This window comes from Pristiophorus japonicus, chromosome 9 (assembly GCF_044704955.1).
Source record: "Pristiophorus japonicus isolate sPriJap1 chromosome 9, sPriJap1.hap1, whole genome shotgun sequence".
Taxonomy (NCBI): domain Eukaryota; kingdom Metazoa; phylum Chordata; class Chondrichthyes; family Pristiophoridae; genus Pristiophorus; species Pristiophorus japonicus.
The window spans coordinates 64714824-64735828 of record NC_091985.1 but is presented as its reverse complement, the minus strand read 5'-3'; the positions used below and the strand labels follow the sequence as shown (position 1 = coordinate 64735828).

At 41.6% G+C, this 21005-nt stretch overlaps 1 protein-coding gene across 1 annotated transcript in view; it reads right to left on the bottom strand.

The window, feature by feature from the left end:
* The window catches only part of syt14a (synaptotagmin XIVa), a 371819-nt gene that overhangs the window by 226314 nt on the left and 124500 nt on the right, over positions 1–21005 (bottom strand). The window contains exon 3 of the mRNA XM_070889413.1: positions 9808–9972. Within this exon, the coding sequence (XP_070745514.1) occupies positions 9808–9972 (165 nt within the window). The remainder of the gene's footprint in view (positions 1–9807; positions 9973–21005) is intronic.

The following is a 21005-nucleotide window of genomic DNA, read 5'->3' as shown; positions in this document are numbered from 1 at the left end:
TTACCACTATGCTACTGTCTACAAGATTATGTAGTTCTTTACGTTGGTATGATCTATTATTTATTACAGTGTAATAGAATTTTGCGTCAACGTGTTTCTGCTTGACAAAACTTTCTACCACCTGTGAAGATTAAATAGTGCTTGTCATTTCTACTCTTAAGCGATAACTAGGAATCAAAGGATACCAATTATAGTGTAATTTGAGAAAATTACATTCGTGACCATTTGATAACCATATTCAGTAACTTCCTGTTTCTTTTGTATCTCATGTAGCTCTATTGCCATTAAAATAATGGATACTGGTAATTAATGACAAGTGGCACTATCTTTAAAAACTTAAAGATTTATATTATGCTATTAATTTGAGAATGACATTCAACCAGTAACTTGCTGCTTAAATTATTCTTTTGGTTATAGACTCAAACTCAGAGGATTAACTGGAAGGTTAGACAAATACCTAAGGTAGAAAAAATATTCTTTTAATATTAAAATTATTAAGTAAAGGAAAAATCAATAATGATTGGTGGCATAAGTACCATTGTGTTTTCTTAATAAATTATTACTTGGACTAGGATTGTGAAATCAATCACAAATGCCAACAAATATGACATTTGTCTATTGCAGTTATAGATTGACTGACATCAGATTATCTGTTCCTTTGTGTGGTTACTGGTGCATGTGGGTTTAAATGAACCATCTTTGTCCTAAATTTCACCCATCTCCCAATTGTTTTTTATGAAAGCCTGTTTAGTTTCAAGTATATATTATGAGATAGGTCATTTGTGTTACAGACTGACAGGATGTGGGCAGCAGTCAGGTACTTCCCACTAAAGAGAATGGAAAATTTGGAGGGAGTCACCTTGGTAAGCTTTTTTACCCCTTTTAGAAGTTTATTACAAAGTAGTAATAGCAGACAAAAGGAACTGCAAATACCAAAATATTTGAAATAAAAACAGAAAATGGTGGAAATACACAGAGATTCCTCAGCACCTGAAAAGGCAAAAAGGTAGGTTAACTTTTGGGATACAAGACCTTCATCAAAACTGGAAAGGGAAGGTAGGTGTACCCCTTTATATGACTTTCTAAAATAAAGAGATGAGGACAACATAGAAGTCGCTAGTGAAATACAGTAAATAATCAAAAGAAATTGCTTTATTTGACTGTGAATGGAAATATTTTTACAAACTCGAAAGATGTGAAAAATGCTGGATAATATACAAACGTAATTTTAATCAGGCTAAGAAAAGGCTTAGAAATACAAGATATGAGCACAACATCTCCAAAATGGAAGGGAGAAAAGTGAAATGTCATTGAGAGAACTGAGAGGAAATTGGGAGAGACAACTAAGGTTTGAAGTTGCTGAAGTCAGTGCTCAGCTCAGGAAGTTGTAGAGTGCTCCAGAGGAAAATTAAATACTGTCCCTGAGATCTGTGTTGAGCCTGGTTGGACCAATTTAGAAGGACAGATCAAAATGGTGATGGCAGAATGGACTGAAGTGGTGAGCCACATGGACATTAGGAACATGCTCGAGGATAGATCAGAGATAGTCACAAACTATCTTGATGCATATGACCTTCTTACCTTCCTTGCAAGGTTATGGTCGATAGTGTCAGGGACACATAATTAAAAGTCTTGCATATAACACATGTCACTTATTAAAGTACCCGCAGCATGTAAAACCATCCATCTCACTTTACTGAATTGCTCAATTATCTGTTACAATTGTTGATTTACTCAAATGTAGACAGATACAAATAGCTACCAATTGTGCAAGCTAGCAATCATAAATGAAGAGCTCACACAGAATTAACCAATTCAATCATTCAATTTTTTTCTAAATGTATCAAACAGCTATAAGAGCTACCACTCAACTAACCAATCACATTACTCAAGTTATTTTTTTCAAATTGATTTCAGCTGCCATTTTAATTTCTGGTCAAATTGAATATAGCCACATAATATTTATAACATAATACAAAAATTAAATCATTTTGAAAAAAACACTACTCACCCTAAAATCAATGACATTGGCCTAGAAATCCCGGTTGAGGTCTTCCCACGGGCAAACGACTGAAAAAGGGAAAAAAGATGCGCACTTACCTGTTGCTGCTGCGCCCGTTCGAACTCCCGAGCCTGAGGCCTCTTGTGACTGCACTTCGCAGCGTGTGCACATCGGGACGTGCGCAGGCTGGGAGCTAGAGATACGTGGCTCTGAGCAGCCAATCAGGTGTAGTGTATTCTCATTCATAGTAATAGGAGTTCCGTAAGTCGGGAACTCCTATTACTATGAATGAGAAACCTCCCTCCCCCCCCCTTCCAAACACCCAAAACACAATAAAAATTAGAAAATACACTAAATATATAAGATTCATTTAAATTAAAGTTCTTATATAAAAAAAATTCTCCCAACTTTTTAAAAAGTTTTTTAAATTATGCCTTAGAATAAACTTACCATAGTGGGGAGGGTTTTTAACAATAAAATGTGTTTTTATAACTTTATTTTAAAATGTTTTTGTGTATTTTTAAACACTTGCACCTATAAAAGTAGGCGCAAGATTTTTGAGGACATATGCTGAGCAAGATCTGCGTAAATATCGGAAATCTTGCCTTGCAAGTGTCCTCGCTCCCGATCTGCGGATGATCTATCAAGCCAGAAACTTGACAGATCGTAAAAGCTGGTTTTCAGTGCATGCGCATTGCACGCTGAAAACTGGCTTTTCCGATGTCTTCCCGGGTCCGTAGAAACTTCGTAGGGACCCAAGACATCGAAATTTCAGCCCCTATATGTTAGAAAAACCTCCAATCACGTTCATCTAACTGAAGGAAAGGGCTTCAAATCTCCTGCTCTTTCCAGCTTCTTTTGCATATATTACAGCAAAATTCTAAAGGGGCAAAGTGTGTTAAAAACACAAGCCTGAAGGCTCTGTGCCTCAATGCGAGGAGTATTCGGAATAAGATGGAGGAATTAACTGCGCAGACAGCAGTTAACGGATATGATGTAATTGGCTTCACGGAGACATGGCTCCAGGGTGACCAAGGCTGGGAACTCAACATCCAGGGGTATTCAACATTTAGGTAGGATAGGCAGAGAAGAAAAGGAGGCGGGGTGGCGTTGCTGGTTAAAGAGGAAATTAATGCAATAGTAAGGAGGACATTAGCTTGGATGATGTGGAATCGGTATGGGTGGAGCTGCGGAATACCAAAGAGCAGAAAACGCTATTGGGAGTTGTGTACAGACCACCAAACAGTAGTAGTGAGGTTGGGGACAGCATCAAACAAGAAATAAGGGATGTGTGCAATAAAGGTACAGCAGTTATCATGGGCAACTTTAATCTATATTTGATTGGGCTAACCAAACTGGTAGCAATGCAGTGGAGGAGGATTTCCTGGAGTGTATTAGGGATGATTTTCTAGACCAACATGTCGAGGAACCAACGAGACAGCTGGCCATCCTAGACTGGGTGATGTGTAATGAGAAGGGTCTAATTAGCAATCTTGTTGTGCGAGGCCCCTTGGGGAAGAGTGACCATAATATGGTAGAATTCTTTATTAAGATGGAGAGTGACACAGTTAATTCGGAAACTAGGGTCCTGAACTTAAGGAAAGGTAACTTCGCTGGTATGAATTGGTTAGAATAGATTTACAAAGGATACTTAAAGGGTTGACAGTGGATAAGCAATGGCAAACATTTAAAGATCACATGGATGAACTTCAGCAATTGTACATCCCTGTCTGAAGTAAAAATAAAACGGGGAAGGTGGATCAACCGTGGCTAACAACGGAGATTAAGGATAGTGTTCAAACCAAGGAAGAGGCATATAAATTGGCTAGAAAAAGCAACAAACCTGAGGACTGGGAGAAATTTAGGATTCAACAGAGGAGGACTAAGGGTTTAATTAAGAGGGGGAAAATAGAGTTCAAGAGGAAGCTTGCTGGGAACATAAAAACTGACTGCAAAAGCTTCGATAAATATGTGAAGAAAAAAAGATTAGTGAAGACAAACATAGGTCCCTTGCAGTCGGATTCAGGTGAATTTATAATGGGGAACAAAGAAATGGCAGACCAACTGAACAAATACTTCGGTTCTGTATTCATGAAGGAAGACACAAATAACCTTCCGAATGTACTAGGGGACAGTGGGTCTAGTGAGAAGGAGGAACTGAAGGATATCCTTATTAGGCGGGAAACTGTGTTAGGGAAATTGATGGGATTGAAGGGCAATAAATCCCCGGGGCCTGATAGTCTGCATCCCAGAGTACTTAAGGAAGTGGCCCTAGAAATAGTGGATGCATTGGTGATCATTTTCCAACAGTCTATCAACTCTGGATCAGTTCCTATGGACTGGAGGGTAGCTAATGTAACACCACTTTTTAAGAAAGGGAGAGAGAAAACAGGTAATTATAGACCGGTTAGCCTGATATCAGTAGTGGGGAAAATGTTGGAATCAATTATTAAAGATGAAATAGCAGCGCATTTGGAAAGCAGTGACAGGATCGGTCCAAGTCAGCATGAATTTATGAAAGGCAAATCATGCTTGACGAATCTTCTGGAATTTTTTGAGGATGTAAATAGCAGAGTGGACAAGGGAGAACCAGTGGATGTGGTGTATTTGGACTTTCAAAAGGCTTTTTGACAAGGTCCCGCACAAGAGATTGGTGTGCAAAATCAAAGCACATGGTATTGGGGGTAATGTACTGACGTGGATAGAGAACTAGTTGGTAGACAGGAAGCAGAGAGTCGGGATAAACAATTCCTTTTCAGAATGGCAGGCAGTGACTAGTGGAGTGCCGTAGGGCTCAGTGCTGGGACCCCAGCTCTTTACAATACACATTAACGATTTAGATGAAGGAATTGAGCGTAATATCTCCAAGTTTGCAGATGACACTAAACTGGGTGACGGTGTGAGCTGTGAGGAGGACGCTAAGAGGCTGCAGGGTGACTTGGACAGGTTAGGTGAGTGGGCAAATGCATGGCAGATGCAATATAATGTGGATAAATGTGAGGTTATCCATTTTGGGGGCAAAAACACGAAGGCAAAATATTATCTGAATGGCGGCAGATTAGGAAAAGGGAGGTGCAACGAGACCTGGGTGTCATGGTTCATCAGTCACTGAAAGTTGGCATGCACGTACAGCAGGCGGTGAAGAAGGCAAATGGTATGTTGGCTTTCATAGCTAGGGGATTTGAGTATAGGAGCAGGGGGGTCTTACTGCAGTTGTACAGGGCCTTGGTGAGGCCTCACCTGGAATATTGTGTTCAGTTTTGGTCTCCTAATCTGAGGAAGGACATTCTTGCTATTGAGGGAGTGCAACGAAGGTTCATCAGACTGATTCCCGGGATGGCTGGACTGACTTATGAGGAGAGACTGGATCAACTGGGCCTTTATACATTGGAGTTTAGAAGGATGAGAGGGGATCTCATAGAAACATACAGGATTCTGATGGGACGGGACTGGTTAGATGCAGGTAGATTGTTCCCGATGTTGGGGAAGTCCAGAACCAGGGGACACAGTCTTAGGATAAGGGGTAGGCCATTTAGGACTGAGATGAGGAGAAACTTCTTCACTCAGAGAGTTGTTAACCTGTGGAATTCCCTGCCACAGAGAGTTGTTAATGCCAGTTCATTGGATATATTCAAGAGGGAGTTAGATATGGCCCTTACGGCTAAGGGGATCAAGGTGTATGGAGAGAAAGCAGGAAAGGGGTATTGAGGGAATGATCAGCCATGATCTTATTGAATGGCGGTGCAGGCTCAAAGGGCCGAATGGCCTACTCCTGCACCTATTTTCTATGTTTCTATATGGGCTTTGTCTGAGTGAAGAATTATGGACTTCCAGAATCACTTTGTGCATATTATGCTCATGGACTATAACTCCAGAATATACCAGTGTAAATCTGTGTGTATTGTGTGCAGCGGTGTCCTCCAGTGCTGACCCAGTTGGGGTTTGCAGGGATCAGCTGGAAGCATGTACTAATTTATTTCAGTGATACAGGTTAGAAAAGGATCTTCTGCTTAAAGGAAGCTATCATAATACTCTACATACCAGCCAGGCTTCATCTGATGAGGGCAAATGCTACATTGGCAATTGATGTCTATAGTTCTTGTTCAGCATGGTGAAGCGATGATGTTTTTAACTACTATTACTCTAACCAAAAAGAACAGATTGAAAAAAGGTACAACATAGTCTAAGAACCAATTTCTGTTTAATAGAGCTGTATGGCGAGTTTCAATGCTAAAACACAGTGCCAGTGGAAGACTTTGCATCTAACATTACATAAATGTCAATTACATTGCCACCTACAGGTGTAACAGGTATTGCAGATAAATGTTGGCATAAAATGGGTTTCCCATTGACAAAGCCTGACATAGGAGTTTTCAATGCATTTTGAGATTGAATGTTGTAACCCACTCAACATTTTTAATATATAATAGATTTTTTCATCAAGGTAGTTTTATATGTAAATTGGGAGGATAAAACTTCAGGCTTTGTCTCTAAAACATTATTGGACCGGATTTTCTGCTTTCGGGGTTTTTCGGCGAAAACGGTAGCGATACGTGAAACTTACTGTTTTCGCTGCGCTACCGTTTTTAGCCCGAACTTTATGTTATTGGTAAGGGAAGCGTTGCACAAGCATTCGCGGCGCAAGCCACGGGTTTTGGCAACTTTAGTCCGGGGCCGAGAGAGCTGCGAGAGGCCTTGGGAGGAGGGAAAAACAAACAAAATAAAATTCCAAAAAACATTCCAAAAACATTTACAAGAGCCTTATCTATCGATCGCTGACAAAAAATGTAAAAATAAAATCTTTAATTTACCTTTTTTGCAGGTTTTCATACTTACCGCTGCTGGCAGGGCTGCACCGAAAGGTTTGACCTGTCGCTATTCTGGGCGCGGTGTACGGGTCGTGAGAGTGCTGAAAGTCCGATGCAATTGCAATCCACGTTGTTATACGTTGACGCACCTCTCCATGACGGTACTTGGAAGCGCTGCCGCAAAAGGTTACCTGAGGATCTCGCCCGGGCTTTATGAACGGGTTTGCGCTGCAGTGGGTCAAATCACGGCGAAAACCCAGTCGCAAACCTGCCAAAAATCCGGCCTCAAGGTCTGTAACTAACTGTAGCACCTCGGTCAAGATCAATGAACTGAGTACGAACTGTGGATTGCATCTAGCACTCCCTGACCTGAATGGCTCAGAGATGGTGACTTTACCCCTGAACTATTTCTACACCTTTTTTAAGTTTGTGATCATTTTTAACAGATAACAGATGACTTGAAATCAATCCAACATCTCATATAATGTTTTGGACATGAATAATGATTTTAACTGCATGCATAACTTGTGAACGAATTCTTATTAAACATCATCAAAAGTAATAGAGACAGGTACATGGTAAGAATATCATTACTGAAGTTATCCTTGAAGAAGAAGAAAAAGTGAAATAGAGGATTTCTCTAACACAAGGTCAGAAACAGATATGTTGCCATGGTTCCAAAAGTTAGAGTAGAAAGTTCCAGAATCTTTTAATAGTGCTGATGACAGAGCACAGTAGTTCAGGCTGAAGTTATACAGCAGATCAAGTTGTAAAAATGCACCTCACCTTTGTCTGAAGTTTTCTTTTCTTTGTTTCCTTTCTTGACCGTTTTGCTTTTTTCTGATATTTTGATACATGAGACTTCTCTGTCTCCTTTTTTATTATGTTCTTTTTGTCTTTGTAACTCATTTTTATGATCTGTGGAGTGTTTTTTACCATTTGAAAGACTCTCCTCATGCTGTTTAGAACATTTTTCTGAAGGATCAGGTTTATCGGATGTCGATTTCTTAGCAGCTTCTGATAGTCGGCGGCTTGACTTTTTCACTTCATTATCTTTTCTTTCCCCTTCCACTACAGTAGTTTGGTCAGTTCCTTTGTTATCCCCAATATCAATTACTGATGACTTCCTTTTGCCCTTTCCATGCACCTGCTCTTTCTGTTTATCCGTACCTACATATGATTCATTGTTGAGCACTTTACTATGTGATGCTTCAGTTTTATGTTTGCTAGACTTGGTTGAACTATTCTTTTTGTCTCTTAGAGGTAGATCATTAACTTCATTGTTGGGCTTCTTCAAACCTACACCAGATGACATGCATTTGAACTTTTTAGTATTTTCCTCTATTGTTTGAGACTTGGGTGCTTGTGCAGCACCATTACAATCTGAAATAATATTATCTTTCTTTCCTTTCTGTTTTAGACTTTTCTTGAATTCTGTGTCTTTTAACTTCTCTGATTCCGAATGGTGGCTTTTTGACGTTTTGTGCCGCTGCACTTCCTTTTGTCCCACAGTAACATCTGAAATATCTGTGTGTTGTGGAGAGGCAATCTTTTCCACTGGTTTATGAACCAGTACATTATATTCCTTTGCATTTGTCTCTGCAGAAACATCACCTGTTAAACTACCAACTGAAGATTGGTATTGAAACTGCCTCTGCCTTTTTTCTTTGACTTCTGATACAACATACCTTGCACTATCTTGCAACTCTCCTGAGTTAACATTCATTTCATTATTTGTTGCACATTTTCTTGTTTCTTCTCCTTCTTCAGCAGACAACTTGTTTGTTTTAACTTCTGAGCTGCTACTTGGAGATGCTGCACTATCATCTGCACAAACTTCAGAAGGTTCCTCTTCTGTACGCAAGCCACTTAGCATATGTGTTACCTGCTCTGTGACTGAATCAGCCACAGTGTACCCAGCCTGCCCAACTACATCACTCAGGTCCTCTACAGCACTGCTAAGCTGCTCGACTAAAGAGGAAACTGAAGGCAAAGTCAGACTTTGTTGAAAACTCTTGAAAAACGACATTTAATCAAGCAGTCTTTTAACCCCAAGAAAGCAAAACCCTATTCAGATGCATAGTGTAATGTTGCCAAATTGGTCATCCTTTTCAGCTTACCTCTGTTAGTAAATAAATGCAAAGTGTTTAACATTAATCATGATATGCACATCTAATAAACATATGTGAAAATTTACAACAATTAGCCGAAAATCGGCATATGGCACATTTATTCATGAGCCATTGACCTATGGCCTTTATTTCATATTTAAGAACAAGTTGTTTTCAAGGAAAGATGTAGGAAATATGAGCTCTGTAGATTTGCAACTAGCATGTATGCCAAATCTTGTGCTGCAAACAGGCAGCTTAGTGTCAACATTTAGGGCCAATTTTCTTATTTTTTTATTATGGACAGGGAACTTTGCCTGACGAATGCATAAATGGGGAAATCGTAGATGCCTAGCCCATGATTTTACATCCATTGGTTCCCCAGTGGTAATGCAAAGTTGGGAAATTAATATTCCCCCCCCCCCTTTGAGATTTGTTGGGCATTTGGGACTCTGTAGATCAGGTATTCTCAGGTATTTGTTTCCCATATTCCCATGGGAATCATACAAAATGTAGAAATCCATATAGAAATAATGGAAAACTATTAGGTGTAATGATTGTTGAGTTATAGAGAGTAAATTATTTGGAGAACATGAAGACCCACTGGACTATAACTCACTATTGTGATGCAATTAAAGTTACTTGAATTCAATTCTAATTGAATTGAATAAAAAACGACCTCTAAATTATTGATGATTTTATTAAAAGAATTATATAATTCTTGATATTCTAGAAGAATTAATAGGATGTTTGTATTTCTAACAACGTTGTACAGAAATTGAGTTAAATAAAAGCGTTCAATTCGCACATACTAGTTTTTTCTAGCAAAATAAACATTTTTCCACTTTCAGGAAACTAAAAAGGTTAAGACCTAAAATAAAGCACTTACGGGTATTTTCTTGTAAATCTTTGTTGGCCCTGTATTCTGCATCAAGGCATGGAAACTCTCCTATATTCTCAAAGCACAGTCTTTTGTTGATATATAGAAAGAGGAGGATCATGAGAATGATAATCACCCCAACAGCAGAGAGGAAGCCAACAGCCTCTGGCGATACTGAAAAAGAATGAAAGACATTAAAATAATACCTCCAAGTGATCCCATGGGCACTGTAACTAAATATATATTTAGACAGATATTAATTGTCACCAAAAAGTGTCAGCCTTGGCTCAGTGGTAGCACTCTTGCCTGAGTCAGAAAATTGTGGGTTCAAACTCTACTCAAGCGATTTCACCACATAATCTAGGCTGACACTTCAATGTAGTACTAGCCGAGTGAAGGTGGGGAGAGAGGATCAGGTGACGGGCCGGAGGTCAGGAACCTCGGAGCCAGGGGGAAGAAGATCGGGGACCAAGGACCCTAGAGATTGAAGATCCTGAGTCCTGGGGGAGGGAAGGGGGCCGGAGCAGCAGCGCCAGCGACAGCAATTGGTCGGGTGGAGAACTCCTGCTGCTCCCGATTCTACATTCAGCGGTATGTAACTCACCTTTTTTTCTTGCGGGTGATCTTTAGAGTTGGTTTCCCTGAGTGCAGCCAGTGATGGTGTTGGCTGTCTCAGGGAAAATCAATCTTGTAGCAGGCCCTTAAGCATGCATAAGCCCCTTATTTACATATGCAAAGGTCCTAACGCTTGCTTGAGGTGAGAGTAAAGAATGCCTATTTTCTTTTCTATTTATGTCAATGAAAAAGAAAACTATATGTGGCGAAAAATGGATTGCCGATTTGTTACTCACCCATTTTGCAACTACTGAGTGAAGACCAATTTCACCCCCTAGGTGTCAAAAGGCAAAGCCACACCATCTATGGAAGGTTTTGTTATTTCCAGGTCTTAATTTTACACACTGTTGTTATTTTGTGAGAAACCTATAAATATTAGAACATCATCCATGGTGTTGCTTGTGGAATGAGGAGAAAGCTGGACTATGTGTATTACGTTTTGGAGAGTGCGATTTTGCACTTGTGCAGCGTGATACTATGTCTTTCAGAAATGCCTCATGCAACAAATTACTTTAGAGTGCAGTGAGCAAAGGTGGCCAGGACAGCGAAATTCAGCAATGAAAAGGTAGGATTTTTCCCAGTAGTGTCCCCGCGAGGTTTTCCAGTTGGTGCAGGAACGCAACACTGCTGGAGTTTTGCCGCGATTGGGTCCATTTGGTAGGAAAATAGTTTTATTATATATTAGTGTTTTTATTTCAGATTCTAGCATCTGCAGTATTTTGCTTTTTAAATAGTTTTATTAATTGTTCTGGCTCCATTAAACCTGCTGAGTGCTGCTCAGAGGTTTTCACGGACTTTTGTACAACTTTTAGGTCTGACTCTTTAGTGGAGTCCTGTGGGCTACAGAGATTTCCTTGGCAGGGTTCACCCTGAGGATGGGAGGAGTGTTGGGAGGGCGACACCTGGTACACCTGGTTAGAAGCAGGGCAGCATGCAGGAGAAGATGTCGCCATCAGCACTGTGCAGAGAGGTAGTTGGCAAGGGAGGCAGCAGCCATGATTTGTTCATTCTGTGCCAGACCAGTGTGCCCGCCATCTTCACCGGCCTGAATCAGGATTGCAGTTGGCTGCTTGGGACAAGGGATATCCCCTATCCACTTGGCTGCTCTCCACTGTGGAATCCCAGGACAGCTCCAGAGCATGCATACAATGATGCTCATTGTGCCACCAGGTGCATCATCGAGCAGTGCACAGGCATCTTTAAGCAGAGGTTCCGGTGCCTGGACCACTCTTGTAGCACCTTGCAGTACTCTCCTCAATGGTTCTCGATCATCGTCGTGGTCTGCTGCATGCTGCACAACCTGGCCTTCATGAGGGGACAGCCGCTGGAGGTCAAGCCAGCAGTACCACCTGAAGAGGTGGAGGAGGATCCCCGTCGCCCCAGAGCTAGGAGGCGTCGTCCCCATCGCCATTCTGGAAGGGAGGTGCAGCTGCATCTCATAGCTGCTCACTTCAGATAATCCCATCCACACATGACCCTTCAGGTCCCACTTTCAATGGCCATCGCAATGAGTGCCTTAACGCAGAATAGCCCATTCCCAAATGAAACACCTGGCCAGATACATGTGCCAAAAATAAAGATTTATCAAATTATCCAAATCACTGAAAAAACAGAACATAAAGAACAATATAATAATACTGTAATCATGTTTTACCCCCATGCATCTCACTATAACATCTGTCGCACATGACTACCCTAACACTACGCCTAACTGTCATCCCTGTGGCTGCATCATGGGTCCAGGAAGGCTACTGTGGTTGTTTTCTGTGACCTACAGCTATCCTTCTAGGACGCCCTGAAACACTTCTTGGCCTGGAAGGGCCGGGTGCAGACTGGCCAGCACCCTCCTGAGAGGATGTGTCCTCACCTATACGGAGGTGCCTGACACCTCCCCTGCAATCTCCCTCCATGCATTATGCACTGGCAGTCTGCCAGGTCTCCCCACGTCAGATAACAGTATTCTTCTTCTGTCCTCCATATCGTCCATCAGTGTCTCCAGCTCCATATCAGTGAACCCATTGGCTCTCCTTGCATCTCACACTAGCCATCCTTCCAAACTCCTTCCAACTTCCTTCTAACCTCCTTCCAAACTCAGGGCCTTGCTGCAAACACTGGCCTTTAAAAAGGCCAGGGAGTAGCTAGCTCGTTAGAAACCCTAAACTGCATGCTGAATTTCTCAGTGGTCACAACGCTCAAATTAAGACAGCCACACCGCTGAAAAGTCCACTTTGGAAGGATTCATTAGCGCTGGAACCCATTTTTTCACTTTTGGAGCTGAATATGGGGTGGCCCAGCCACGAAATAATTTCGGCGCTAATGGCCCCAAAAAGGTGGAGGGTGCACCAGCTTTCCAGCGGTACAGAATTTCGGGCCCTATGTGTTTAAGTCGTGGACTGGGATTTAAACCTACAACCTTCTAACTCAGAGGCAAGAGTGCTACTAATTGAGTCACACTTATCAATATATGAGATAAGCTTGCACTAAATACATAACTTGTCAGCTACTTTACTTTTATACTTGCAGTTTTCAGAGACCGCTCAAATGCAAATACAGAAAAAAGAATTCACTAAAAATATTAGGGTAGAATTTCCAGTCTTCAGGAAGGGGGGATACAATTCCAGCAGGGAGGCCACAATTTGCAGAGCAACCAGAATCCACCAGATTTCTGTTCCTGCGCAAATGGTACTCCAGGAGGGCCAACCCCCATTACATCAAAATGGAACTTTTGGGTATGTCTGGGGACATTCCTAGAGTACCCGTGGAATTCCATCCAGCTCACCCCTAATAAGCCCAGCGGAATCTATGCTTACTGAGAGCAGACGCAATTTCCATTCCAGGCCTCCTGAAGGATCCAAAACTGAAGAAAACAAAGGTAATTAGCCCCTCTGGGATTGATTACCTTTGTAAGCCTCCTATGCTCCCTGACTGGCATTGATAAAAAAAATTTACAACTTATCTTCCGCTTGCTTCAGGCTTCACCTTTCAGAGTGGCAAGGTGCCTTTGCAACTTCCACATTCACAGCAGAGCGAGCACCTCTGATGCACAGCTATAAGCAGAGGTGCACACCCCGAATATTAAAATAACCCGTCCTTAAGATTTTGTAAAGAGTCAATAGCAAGCCAAAGTGGCATGAAGTCATGGCACTTCCAATCCCTCCAGAGGCACTGTGGGATTTCAGGGCTATTGAAAATTAAATCAGGAGGAGTATTTTCATTGTAAGTGTATTTTATAGTCTCTTGAACACTCTTAGTTCAACCTAACTATTTATTTGGGAGATCTCAGACAGCCATGTGGAGCTTAAGATGGCGTTCCTTCACATACCCTCTCTCTCAATACAGCTCCCTATACCTTCTAGCTAGAGGGCACTATACATTATCTCGATACCTCCTAGTTAGAAGGTGCTAAACATTATCTTGTTACACTTTTCCTTTCATAAGAAACAAAAATGAATTAAAGTTAGCTTCAATATAAACGGGTAGTTAACTTCTTATGAATATTAAACAACTACAAGTTTAACAAACAACAACAAAACTCTTGTCTTATTAATTCTTTATCCAAGTGTCCAGTGTCCATGATTTCTTATTTCTGTACATAGTGTTCCAGGTATTTTGGTGTTGTGCAGATTCTGTTGCTTTGCCTCAAACTGGTTGTTTCAGTAGTATTTTGTGCACTAATCGCTTTAGTCCCTTTATCAGTGCTCTGAGGAGAAATATCAGGCAACGTATCCCTGTTTTCACATATTCTCGTTGAAGTGCTGGTTCGCATGTTAGTTGGCTGTGTAGTCAGCGGATCATGTGTGGATGTCGCTGAGATTTCTGGAGTTTCAATGAATGTCTCAGCGTTCTTTCTCAGATGTTTCCTATTTCTGCAATACTCACAGCCATCTTCTGTAATGACCTGATATGAACGAATGCAACTTGTTTCTGAACCTGAGCTGTTTGCCACTCTTTGCTTTCTCGCGTTTGTTTGAGTCTCACTGTTTCTCCTTCCTGCAGTGTAGGAAGTGCTGTAGCACCTCTGTTGTAGTAGTGTGCTTGTTTGGCATGGTTCCTTTCTTTGTTGACGATGATGCCGTGTATGATTCTTGGTTTGAGTAGTTCATTTGCGATTGGGATGTTTGTCTTTGTGCGGCAAGCGAATAAGCGTTGCGCTGGCGAACTAGCAAGGCCTTCAGTTGGTATGTTTTGCCAGATGAGAAGGTTCATGTAGAAGTCACCATAGTCTTTCTTTGTCTTCTTGATTAACCGCTTTACGAGCTTAACCGCGTTCTCAACTTTCCGTTGCTTTGTGGATATTCTGGTGAGCTTGTTGCGTGATCGAATCCATATTCTGTGGCAAAATTTGTGAACTGTTGTGAGTTGAAGGGAGGTCCATTGTCGGATTGAACCTTGTCTGGAATACCATGGTTAGAGAAGTGTTTCTTGAGATGTTTGATAATGACAGTGGCATCTTTCTTTCCATGCAGATTGTCTATATCAGAATAGTCTGAGTAGTAGTCCACTGTGCATAAGTAGTCTTTGCCATCGAGTGTGAATATGTCACAACCAATCTTTTCCCACGGTCTCTGAGGGAGGTTGTGACTTATCAATGGATTCTTTTGGTTGGATCGATTGATAGGTGTTACATGTTTCACAGTGCGAAACATAGTGTTTTATGTCACTGTTCAGTCCTGGCCAGTAAACGGATTCTCTGGCATGTCGAAGAGTGCTCTCGACGTTAGTGTGAGTAACATGAAGTCGCTGACGAATGTCGGATCTCAGGGGTTTTGGTATAACACAGAGATAGCCTTTGAAGACCATGCCATCCTGTGTTGTGAGTTCGTCACAAACTTTGAAGTATGCATGCGTTTCAGACGGGCATTCATGTTTCGTTTCTGGCCATCCCGTTGTGATTTGTTGTATGACCAGTTGTGGTGAAGAGTCACTTGCAGTTGCGTGTTGTATGGTAGGCAGTCCTTGTTTGGAGAGTGGGAGAAAGTCCACCATGTGGATGCATTGCACTGCAATTTCTGTGGGTGATCTCTCCCCATTTGTGAGATATGCGCATGAGAGGGTATCTGCTAGGTATATTTCTTTTCCTGGTTGATACTTTATTTCAATGTCGTATTGATTGAGCCGAATGAGCAAATGTTGTAGTCACTTGGGTGCTGCAGATAACGGCTTGTGTCGTATAACAACCAAAGACTTATGGTCTGTCCATAGCGTGATCTTGCGACCGTATGCATATTGATCGTTTTGTTCCATTCCGAAGACTTGAGCAAACAGCTCCTTTTCGATTTGAGTGTATCACATTTCTGCTGCAGTGAACGCTCGGCTCGTATATGCAATTGGTTGTCCTTGTTGCAGAAGGACGAACCCAAGACCTTTACTCGAAGTATCTCCTTGACCTTCAGTTGCAAGTTTGTGGTCAAAGTACCTGAACACTGGAGAATCTGTCCCGCCTGGTTTGATAGCTTCAAACGCTTTGTCTTGTTCTTCAGTCCATTTCCAGACCGTACCTTTATGAGTAAACCATTGCAGAGGCTCTCTGATATCTGAAAGATCTGGCAAGAATTTTGCGAGGGACTTTGTCATGCCGACAAATCGTTGTATACCTGCAACATCCTGCGGTTTCTGCATTTCGTTGATTGTGTCCACTTTGCTTGGGTCAGCTTTGTGTCCATCACTAGATAGTATGTGTCCCATGTATTTCACTTGGGAGCTCTTGTATTCGAACTTATCGAAGTTTAGTTTGATGTTCCGCTCTCTGCATCTCTGCATGAATTTGCATAAATTTACGTCATGATCCTGATTGGCCTCTTTAAGTGTCTCACCGCGTCCAGTGATCAAGATATCATCTGCACTCTTATAGACTCCATCTAGACCCTCTAGGTTCTGGCCTAGCTTCTGCTGGAAGATTTTTGGGGCAGGACTGATGCCAAAAGACATTCTAATATTTCGATATTGTCCCCATGGAGTCTGGAAGGTCGTGAGGTAGGAGGACTCTGTGTCTAGTTCACATTGCAAGAAACCCTCCTTGCAGTATGCTTTAGTGAAGAGCTTTACATTTGACATCTGTGGCAGGATGTCATCGATCACAGGAAGTGGATAGTGTCCACGTTTCAGGGCATTGTTCAAATGTTGAGGGTCGATACATACTCGTATCTTTCCATTTGGTTGTACACCTGTGACATCCTGCGGTTTCTGCATTTCGTTGATTGTGACCACTTTGCTTGGGTCGGGAGTGCATCCGGGAGGGCACTGAGCACCTCGAGTCTCAACGTCGAGAGCATGCAGAAATCAAGCGCAGGTAGCAGAAAGAGCGTGCGGCAAACCAGTCCCACCCACCCCTTCCCTCAACTACTATCTGTCGCACCTGTGACAAAGTCTGTGGCTCTCGTACTGGACTGTTCAGCCACCAAAGAACTCACTTCAGGAGTGAAAGCAAGTCTTCCTCAATTCCGAGGGACTGTCTATGAGACTGAATACCCAGTCCGTTGGTTCAACCACTTTCGTAATGATTCGTCGTTTTTCCAAATGATCGAGTTCCCCTTTTAGCATTTGTTTGATCGCTATTGGCAACCGTCTGGGTGGCATTACAGCTAGTGTCACTGATTCATTAAGTTCAAGGTGAACTGTCTCTGGCATGTGTCCAAATCCCTTAAACACATCCAGATACGCATTGTTGACACCAGTTTTTGATGCTAGCCAGACGTTTGCCTTGTTCGTAGTTTGCAATTCGCGTGGTTTATTTACGCGATATTCTGATGCTGCACTTTTATCGGTTGTAGCTGTTGAGCAGTGCGTGAGCCAATCAGTGGTGCACTTTAACCCTCAATGATCACAAAGGGCACAACGTACTTTTGCTTGTTCTTTGTATTTTCCAGACATTACAAGTCCCGACCACTGGAATGGTTGCATGGTTGTCATATAGTGACAGTACTGTCTTAGATTCTTTTATCTTTAAGCCTTTCGGTAAGTATCTAAGTGGTAGCACATTGCAAGTGACCCCACAATTTATTTTCATTTTTACCATTTGACCTTTAACGGAGAAGGTAGCCATAATCTTGTTAGGATACTTTCTGTCAGCTTTGTCCTTGATTGTGCGATCAACTTTACCAAGCATCTTTATAGTCATGACTTCAAAATCAGAATCATAACTCTCTTCATATAGTGCATGAACTTTTGGCTTGCCCTTGTATTTAGGGTTATGTGTAGACTTCTGTCTCGATCCACTCTGTCTGCACTTTTGGGAAAAGTGATTTAGTTTGCCACAACTTGTGCAGGTCTTCCCATATGCTGGGCATTTCGTTTTTGACAGCTCATGTCTTTTGCCACAATATTTGCAATTGTTTGTAAACTCTGTCTGTGAATTCTTTCTTTGTGGGTTGAGGTTTCTGTCTGACAGCTTTGACATCTTCACTGTCTGTTTTAGTGAGCTTCATGGATTTCATTTGCGCAACTGTGGCCTCTGTGGCTTTACAGAGCATCACACATTTATCAAGTGTTAGGCTTGATTCTTGCAACAGCCTCTTATGCAGAATGTTATCAGATATTCCGCAGATTATGCAGTCTCTGATGAAATCATCCCTCAAATTGACAAAATCACATGACGATGCTAGCTCTCTCACTTTCACGAGATATCTGTCAAACCGCTCGTCCTCTTGTACACAGTTGTTAAACTGGTACCATTCATAAATTATGTTGGTTTTACCTTTCAGTGCTCTTCCCAGAACTTCAAAATAATCTAAATTTCCTGCTTGTAATCCTCTGATTTGTAGGGAAGATTATTGTGGATATCTAGGGCATCGCTGCCAATGGCAGTGATAAACGTTGCAACCCTAACTCTATCTGGTTTTTCCACAGTATTCGTGATAATTTCATAGCTGCCCCACAGCTGTTTGAATTTTTTCCAGTTGGCTTTCAAATCGCCAGTCACCTGCAATGGAGGTGGGAGTTGAATGTGCGCGGGAGTTGGCACCGTAGTGGTCATGTTAGCTCGCTACAGTTTAGGACTTTGAGTTTGTCACATACATGTATACAATTCAAATACCCAGAGGACTAGAACAAGTCTAATAGTAAAATATCTTGGCCATGTAATTGCAGAAATACTTTTTCAATCAAGGCTCTACAATAACATGCCACTTTATGTTTACTTTACTAATGCCTCGAGATTATTTTACAAGCTTATGACTATTTATCGCTCTTCATGGATCCACGCGCGATGTTTAGGAAGCATGCTCTGCACTGCACTGCTTAACGTCGATTTCGATCAGCTCAAAAAAGTCTTACAGTTCCAATATTTCGGTCAGAGATGTGTTCAACGAAAGATTGAAAGACTCCGCTTCTGACACCATGGGGCAAAAATTCCGGCCTCCCAGGTCCATACTGCGTGTGTACGGACCCAGGAAGGCATTGCACAAGCCGGTTTTCAGCGCACAATGCGCATGCGCTGAAGACCGGCTTTTCCAATCTCAGCAGTCAGGACATTTGCATGGGCAAGATTTACCCAGCAAATGTCCTGAAAACTCTTGCGCCTGATAAAAGCAGGCACATAGCCTACTTTTACAGGCGTAAGAGTTTTAAAATACACAAAAACATTTTAAAATAAAATTATAAAAACCCTTCCCACTACGGTAAGTTTATTTTAAACCATAATTAAAAAAACTTTTTTTTTAAATCGGAAAAATATATTTTTTTATAATACATAAATAACTTTAATTTAAATTAATAAAAATATGTGGTGTATTTTTTCTATTTTTGGGTGTTTGGGGGTGGTTTCTCATTCATAATAATGAGAACTCCAACTTATGGAGTTCCCATTATTATGAATGAGAACATACTCTACCTTGATTGGCTGCCAGAGCCATGTAACTGCAGCTCCAGCCCTGCGCACATCCTGATGTGCACGCGCTGTGATGCGCAGTCAGTAGTGGCCTCAGGACCGGGAACTCACGTGGGCGCAGCAGCTTCAGGTAAGTGCCCATCTTTTCAAAGTTTTTTGCCCGATCGCCCATGGGAAGCAGCCGACCGGGATTTCTGGGCCCATGTATCTTATAGTCTCTTGAACACTCTTGAATACTCTTAGTTCAAAGTTGGGAGATCTCAGACAGCCATGTGGAGCTTAAGATGGCGTTCCTTTACAGACCCTCTCTCTCTCTCAATACAGCTCCCTATACCTCCTAGCTAGACGGCGCTACACATTATCTAGATACCTCCTAGCTAGAGGGTGCTATATGTTATCTCATTACATGTTACCATGTAGGTACTGCAATAAAACAGTTTGTAAATCTCCTGTTTCACCATTGGCGGTCATGCTTTCAGTTGCCTGGGCTTTAAGCCATGGAATTCTCTCCCTAAACCTCTCTGCCTCTCTACCTCTCTTTCCTCCTTTAAGACACTCCTTAAAACCTACCTCTTTGACCAAGCTTCAGGTCATCTTTGCTCGTGCCTCCTTATGTCGCTCGGTGTCAAATTTTGTTTGATAATGCTTTTGTATGTTTTACTACATTAAAGGCATTATATAAATGCAAGCTATTGTTGTTGTTTCATAGCAGGTATGTCCAATTTTATTGTCATTTTTTTTATAGACTATGCAGACCAAATAATTTGGAGTAGAAACTTGTCCTTGTTGTACCCATTTTACAGGAATAAAAAAAATGCAAAAAAGACCAATTTCGGGGAGCAATCGGCACAAGGAGTACTGGTGCCCCATATTTTAGCAAAGGCAGCTGCTAAGGTGCTTGTGGCACCTGCTTGAAAGAAGCATTATGTCTCCTACATATGTAAATTAGGTGCCTAACACCTGTTTCAGGACGACTGCAGAAAATTGGGCAGCGCTGAATAGAGCAGAGCAGGTACTAGGTCTGTTCTGCTCAGATTTCCGCAATGATTGCTGTGGTCTAAGCAGCAGCAGCCACCAAAAGGTATGTTTCTTTTTTCAACCTTCGTCCCCCAGGACATACTGGAAGATCGCCCCGATTATTACTATGAGGCCAACTTCAGGCCTCCTGGTTGGGGCACACTCTGGTTATGCGTCTGAAAATGGGCAGTAATCAATTTCATCCCCTTTGTATTTCTCTTCATGCCGTGACTTCCCCAACATCCACCGAATAGAGTAATCGTATTTTCTGGCCTCAACACATTCTCAATCAGTAGCCTGCAATCAGTTCACTGTTGTCCAATGGAGCTGCACACTTATGCCTTTATAGTTTACCTCAGTTGCCTGGTTTTTCAGTGTAAGGAAAGGTCCAAAACAATAGTTCTACATGAACTGCAAAAACTGCAATTTAACTGGACATATCTTCTGCAATGCAAAACATTTCAAAACAGATTTTCCATAGTATCGAATTGGGGTTTGTAATAATTTCTTAAAGAAGTAGGGCCATAAGTATATTTATCAATGTTATAGTAACATGACAACAGAAGATACTTAATATTTTTTTACTCTCTATTTATCTAGAAACAGTGGGGCATTTTGTGTATTCTAATCTCACTTTAGAATGAAAATATTTGCTTCTTATTCCTTACATATTTGTTAATAATCTGTATCAGTACATCAGTCACATAGCTGTCACACTCCAGGCATCACACTTTGTTATGGCGTAAAACAA